Consider the following 7,826-nt stretch of genomic DNA (forward strand, 5'->3'; position numbering starts at 1 on the left):
TGTGGCCATTGCAGACGAGCCACGCGCCAGTAGCGTCCAATCATGGTCAACTACCCACCATGCGTGTGTCAGACGGCGCCGTCAGTCTAATCCCACCAAATCCGTGCAGAGTAGTCCTTGTTATTATTATTTTATTACCTCATATTGTAAGAGAACCATGGGAGTGTCACTATAAATAGAGCGCACCCCCTCCTTTGAAGGGGTTGGCTCCTTTTACTTTCAAGGAACACTTGTAGTGGAAGAACTCATTTATACAATCTCCCTCTCAATATTTGATTCGGCCGAGGCCGCCTGCTGTTATCACTATTGCACTTCTTCCATCAAGTATCTCGCATTATTCATAAACGTTTACATTATTAGCAAATTGCCACCAGTAGCCGTTCTATTAAGGAACCCTCAAATACCTATTTTCTCTATTTAACACACATCAAGATCAAAGCACATGTCCTATACCCACTTACAAATTTAATTGATTATCCGAATCCGGGGTAAACAGTTTTAGCTTACCCCTCCTTATTCTTAGGGAACCTCAGAGTATCCCTCTCGAGCTGAAAAGGTAATAGGTATAATTATATATATATAGTTGCATTAATTCTCAAACAATGTAAATTCATTGCTTTGGCCTCTTGAGGCAGCCTGAATTACAAACATACAAATATTCTGATAAGATAAAAAGATTAAACTAATACCTCGATTGTGAACTTTTGAAGGTACGGAGATAACTCTAGAAGTGGAGTAACTTTAAATAGAAAGGCAGTTGACACGTTAGTCAGTCTTAACGAAAGCACTTTGAGATTGTCAAATTTTGGAAAAGAATCATCAAAAGGAGCAAGAACAAGAGGAACACCCTGCAAAGTAAAAATCAAACAGACAGAGAGAAGAATGAAAATTCAGGGCAACATATAGAGCTTTCCTTTAATTTGTTTCTCTGTAAAAGAATTGCTTACCCACGACCGACACTAGGAGGCAGGTTCAATTGAAAGCATTTCCAGTTGAGTGAAATTGGTCGTGATCTTGCGAACAAGTTGAGATTCAGATTCACACATAGTGCCTTTGATATCAACATTATGAACTGAAGTAACATTCTCGAGAAGCAAGTTTGTTATTTCCCATCCCTTGAATGTAAAAGATCCAAGATTGACATTACGGATCTCCAGGGAATATATAGGGCAATAACATATCTCCAAATGCTTCAACTTGAGGGAAGGACCAACACTATTTTTACATCTTTTAGTAGCCTAGAACATTGAATAGATAACTGTTCAAGAAAGTGACATCTGGAGAGGAAAGAGTTGACCACTTGATTATCAACATCAACCCAATTTAAAGCCAGCACTTTGAGAGCCTCAAATCCAGAAAGTACTGAAGGAGGAAAGGTATATAGGATGCCCTCCCTGCAATTGACTGAGAAATCTATTTTAAGGCTTTTGACTTTCTTTGATGATGCAAACTTTATCCACTTATCAATTTCACATTTAAAACTAGTATCAAAAGGAAAAGAGACACTAAATTCTTCTAAAGTAAAACCACCCTTGTGAGAATCCAAAACATGATTAATCCAACTCATGTTACTTAATCCTTCCTTTCTGCATAAACTTGGATAAAAGCGTGCGTCCTCGTCAATAAACTCTGTAACGTTAAAATTGAGACGTGTGATGTACATCCAAAGGTCCCGCCATCGACTTGACAGGCAACTTGTGAGTGCTACTTCTCTCAATGTTAACTGAGAAATAATTGATACAAGACATTCATCTGGCAATTGGCTAAGTCTATCCTCCTTCACTACGTGGCTCGAATAGCATTTGTTATTTTGCTGAACAAGAGTACAAAGACAGAAGGTCACAATATATATATATATTATTCAGAATTGAAACATATGGTACTAAAATTGTCAGGCGCAACAGAAGGTAAATACTATATGGCACTAGAATCAAGATTGAATTTTGTAGAAACATGACAAGAAAGATAAGATTTTGGGGAGAAGAAATCATTAAAAGCATTATCTTTATCTTGGTTGATGTAAATAGTCAGAAAGAACAAAGGAAATCTGCACCCTGTTACATGGTGAGAATAAATGATGATTGTACCTAGGTTATATTTCTCTGAATGTTAAATTGATGTCTTGCACTACGACTTCCTGACATGGGAACTATGTTCATCCTTAATTCTCCTCTGCTTGAAAATTAAAAACAAAGAGAATAAAACAAAAAAAATATACAGTAAAAAAGAAAATAGAAGAATAAAAACCGAAGCCACCACAGCTTTGGTCCAATCTAAAGAAAGTAGAAGACAAATAGCTGCAACAAACATACAGAAAAAGATTGAACAGTTTTCTGGACAGACTATAGCAGCACAGCCTGTGTTTTTGTGTGCGCGCTTGCTTGGAATAATAGCTCTCCCAAATCAATGTGCTCCGCTTATGACGCACCAACTTTACTTTGGACCTACAAGTTGGTAGGGGGACGCATCAACTCTTAAGGAAAGCCTTCCTAAGGAAAACTCTTAAAATTCCCAACGTAAATAGAGCAGGAAAATACATTTTAAGAAAGAATACAGTTTGTCTTCCATTCTTAAAAATATACCTTAACCAAATAAGAAAAAACAAAAAGTAAAAATCTTTTAAATAAGAGTTAAAAAAATATGAAGATACTCCTAAGGTAAATTAAAAAAGGAAACATATTAATTGTAGTTATACTTTGTCTAACATGAAATATATTTTCAAAGGATTGCAAAAGTCAAGAGAAAGGCGAAAAAATAAATAAAAAGGTAACCTTAGAATTAGATATTTGAAGTGTACAACATTGTCTTAGATTGAACGTGGACTTATCTTATTGTCGTTCAATCTCTAAAGCGGGTTTCCGCGGAGAACAAAATAGCGTTCATGTCTAAAGGTGAACAAAGCCCTAACATCCAGAGTTCGTTAATGTTCTCAGGCCTGAGATTGCTCGTCTTTGTTTGACATATTCTTTTGGTACTACATACAAATTAAAATGACACTAAATTACAAGGGAAAGTATAGAAGCCAGAAGTAGCTTGCTTGTAGTAGTCAGCCTAACCAAAGCCTCATGGCGACATAAAATTAGCTTTATGAATTGAATCTTACGACTTGTTTAGATGGTTGTTGCATATCGTTTCATAACATATAATACTAAAAGAACGACATCTAGCGACGGACGAAATCCACTGCTAAATAGCATATTAGCTTTAGCGACGGATTGTCATCCATTACTATTATGCGCGTAGCTAACCTCTTTTGCAAACAAAAATTTGAATATGTTGCAAACTTTGCGATGGATCGTATATGTGGCTAAAACTTAGCGACGGAAAAGTCTGTTGCTATTTTATCACTTTCGTCGTTGTTCGCGGCAAAAAAAAAATTCGCTAATCTGTCGCAACAATTTAATCTTAGCTACGAATAATATTCACCACAAATTCATAGAAAATTCTTTTTTTATCCTTTTATCTATTATTTTAGATACATCCTTGGATACGCTTAGAAATATAAATCAATATTCTAGAAGGTCCGAAACCGATAGCAGATACATGTAATTGTATATTTAAGTTCAAAACATCCACAACACCAAGAATGAAGTGGTAAAAAAATAAAAAAATAAAAAAAAGCTAACTAATACTAAGCCGGAGATAGTCATCATCAAAATCGACGCATGAGTCTCATCCAAATTATTAACGGAAGACTGTATATTCTTCTCTTCTTTTCGACTCTCGCTACTTGGTAATACGCAAGACATTAATTGTAGGAAGTCAATTTCTTGCGTTCATTATGATTGAATGTCATCAATATATACAAAAGACTTACCTAATTCTAGGAGATATTCTAGTTGTACATAATATTCTAGGAAATATTCTAGCTGTACATAATAATGACTAATATTCTAGTTGTACGTCATAATGACAAAATACAACCGTTATCACACCCCCGCAGTCGAAGCGGGAGGTGGACGAACGCTTAGACTGTCCCGAAAGTCATCAGACAGTACACGCGGAAGCCCTTTTGTAAAAATTTCTGCAATCTAATATCGGGACGGAACATGAAGGACACGAACCTCGTCACGGGCAACTTTTGTAAAAATTGATGTCCCGCACTACGATTTCCTGACATGGGAACTATGTTCATCCTTAATTCTCCTCTGCTTGAAAATTAAAAACAAAGAGAATTAAAAAAAAAAAAAAAAAATATATATATATAGTAAAAAAGAAAATAGAAGAATAAAAACCGATAGCAGATACATGTAATTGTATATTTAAGTTCAAAACATCCACAACACCAAGAATGAAGTGGTAAAAAAAAAAAACTAACTAATACTAAGCCGGAGATAGTCATCATCAAAATCGACGCATGAGTCTCATCCAAATTATTAATGGAAGACTGTATATTCTTCTCTTGTTTTCGACTCTCGCTACTTGGTAATACGCAAGACATTAATCAAATTCAGTTTGAGTATGTGTGTATTGTTGTAATACATATCTGGTTATTCCTCCTGTAAGAATAATAATTAATTAAATTAGTAGAATAATAATTGATGAAATTAAAACAGTGATGAAAAATAATCAGTCTGTATCTCATTTGGTGTTGCCCAATGAGACAACTTTGTTTAGACTTGGACCTAACAAAATAATTTTTTTTTTTTTTAAAAAAGATAGAATAAAGCACAAGAATACAGAGAGATTGAGGTTATTAGTTCATGAATAACAAAAAATATTATTCAATTCCTAAGCTTTTATGTAAAACATATAACTTAAACAATTATGCAAATAAACACTTAAACAGGTGATTAAAAACACAATTCATCACCAATATCCAAGTAAAACATCATGTTAATTTCTACCTCAGGAAAAATGCGGCCAAATAACAACTGAGCTGAAAATCAAATTTATGAGGGAAAATCAAGTAGCAACTGAGCTGAAAATAAAAAAATCTTACCATCCATATCTCAAGTTCCATTCTTGACATAAAATAAACATACACCGCATATCTACCAAACATACAACAAAAGTACATGAGACATACAGTGAGATACAATATACATACTGATAGAGATATACATGATGTTGGTTAGTTCATGACAACTAAACTAATCCTAGAACTACTCTAAGTCAGCCGTGTATAAGAGTCCTTGTATATTGTCAATTGTATACTAGATGGGAGAACACAGTGGTTGTGTTAACCACTTCACATAGAGATTCCTCCCAATTAGGACTCTAATAACTGCAACGTATATATCTTTCTATTCTGCGTAACTAAGACATACAAGAAAAGCCACAGTTTTCCATATCTATTTTGGTTGAATAATTCTTCATGGTATCAGAAGAGAGGTTCGATTAACACGATCCTGAAGATATTCCGCTCTAAACACTAGCATGGCCTCATCCTCAAATACTCCTTAGCCCTCTCACCATCGTCACTCCATAAACTTATAGCAATTTGTTCTATTAAGTTGAAACCGTCAAATTACTTAGTTTGGCGGACACAAATCCTTCAGCTAATGCAAACGTTGAAGGTTGATGAAATCATCAAAGGAGAACCCCCATCCGAGAACATATTAGATGAGAAAGATGAACCTGTTCCTAACCCTAAGTTCATTGCTAAGGAAGAACGTGACGTTCTAGTTCGAAGTTGGCTATCTGGAACAGTGACAGAAGAGTCAATGTTCCTCATCATAGGATGTACTACGGCAAAATGAGTATGGGCTTGTCTTGAAGATACTTATCTACAAGCAAGCAAGGATAAGGAGTTTCAATTGAAGCAACAACTTCAAACCGTGAAACTGGAAGCGAAATCCATAGACGACTACATGAAAGAATTTAAAGGAATTTGTGATAATCTCATGGCTATACACAAACATTTAGACGAAGATAGCAAAGTTATTAATTTTGCTAGAGGTCTTGGAAGAAAATATAAAACCCTTCAAACTGTTATGTTAAGTAAGGCTCCTTATCCTAAATTTAATCAATTTGTCAATGCTCTTAGGGGACTCGAAATGAGAGGAGATGGAGACGAGCAAGAAGCACCAATTTCACTTGATCCAGCCATGGCCTTCGTGGCCCAAAATTCACAAGGACGAGGGCGTGCAATTATTACCGAGGATGAGGACAACAAAGAGGTAGAGGAAGCAGATCATACAACCAGAGACAATTTGGTACACCACAAAATGGAAAAAATTAGCAAAAGGACAGCCTAAAAACAAATCCATGTCAGATTTGTGGAAGAAATAACCATACAGCACTATCGTGTTTTTATAGGTGGGATTATTCCTATCAAGCGCAACAAGAAGTTCCACAGGGACTTGCGGCTATGAGCTTCCATGATCAATCTGATAATAATTTGTACATGGACTCTAGTGCCAACAACCACATAGTACAAACTACAGGTATTCTTAAAAATCCATCTCCTTTTACGGGAAACAACTCTATGATGGTAGGAAATAGTGACAAACTCAGAATTACACATGTAGGAGACACAAGTATTGGAGAAAACTTGCATCTACAAAATGTTTTTGTTGTGCCTGAAATTAAGAAAAATCTTATTTCTGTTAGCAAGTTTGTAACAGACAATGCTTGTTCCTTGAAATTTACTAACAATGGTTTTGTTGTTAAGGGCAAGAAAACAAGAACAATTCTGGAAAGGGAGTTTACGGGATGATCTATACGCCTTGGAAAGGAGCCTGCAAGCAGCTCTAACAGCTACAACGACAGAGAAGAATTTGGACTCAATTTGGCGCCAAAGATTAGGACATCCACACCCTAGAACTCTTAAGTTTTTGCAGAACAGTAGTTTGATTGATGTTAGTAGTTTGAATAAACATGTTTCAATTTGTACGAGCTGTCAAATGGGCAAGAGTTGTAAGCTACTGTTACACCTCGGAAAATTTTCCGTTGATGCACAGTGAATAGACTAACGAAGAGTACGAATATACGATATTTCAATAAGTAAGGAATGACGGTTGATGACCCTAATTAAGATTTCAAAGGCATTCGAGATAAGAGAAGAAAGTTTGCCAAGAGAAGGCAAGGCATACGATAGGTATTAAAAAGGAATTATGAGTAACGCGTTAATGATGATTTAATGATGCTTTGGAGAAGAGTTATAACGTCCCTTAGATTGTTAATGAGGTGATAAACGAGTGCTAAGAAGGTTCCCTAAGGATTGAAGATCAAACAAAGTGACAAGAAAAAGATCAGTGAAAAGATGAGTTATACGGTCGATTATACGGTCCGTATAATGTTATACGGTCCGTTTAATGAACCGCAGGATTGTCACAGTGAAGTCCCTCATGGGTGAGATTATACAGTCACTTATATGGACCGTATAAAGTTATACGGCCGTATAATGTGCCGTATAATGGTCACAGAGGCAAGGTGTTGAAGAGGAGATTTTACGGTCACTTATACGGACCGTATAAAATTATACGACCCGTATAAAGTGCCGTCAAATGGTCGCAGAATCGAGTGGAAAGAGGGGAGATTTCACGGTCAGTTATACGGACCATATAAGTTTATACGGACCATATAAGTGTCCGTATAATTACCCGACAAATCAGATTTTTCACGATATTAAAAAGGGACCAAGTCATTATTTTCATTTCATTTTTCATCCAACACTTCAAGAACTCTCTAGAAACCCTCTCCAATCTTCATCTACAAGAACACAAGAGAAATTTATGATCAACTTCATCAAAATAAGAAAACCAAGTGTAAGGAACTCATTAAAGATCATCCAAGTCAAGAAATCTCATTAAAGGTGAAACTAGGGTTTTGCTCAAGTGAAGTATTTCCACCCAAAGCTTATTCCTACACCATCTAAGATA

General features: G+C 35.8%; 1 protein-coding gene across 1 annotated transcript; it reads right to left on the reverse strand.

The window, feature by feature from the left end:
- Window positions 1–588: 588 nt before the first annotated feature.
- Window positions 589–1,567, reverse strand: LOC132614425 (uncharacterized). Its single transcript, XM_060328883.1, has 4 exons — window positions 1,298–1,567; window positions 1,023–1,238; window positions 690–848; window positions 589–636 (listed from the first exon to the last, which is right to left on the reverse strand). Exons 1-4 carry the CDS (start codon window positions 1,565–1,567, stop codon window positions 589–591), a joined length of 693 nt encoding a protein of 230 aa, XP_060184866.1.
- Window positions 1,568–7,826: the final 6,259 nt, after the last annotated feature.

This window comes from Lycium barbarum, chromosome 1 (genome assembly GCF_019175385.1).
Source record: "Lycium barbarum isolate Lr01 chromosome 1, ASM1917538v2, whole genome shotgun sequence".
Classification (NCBI taxonomy): Eukaryota; Viridiplantae; Streptophyta; class Magnoliopsida; order Solanales; family Solanaceae; genus Lycium; species Lycium barbarum.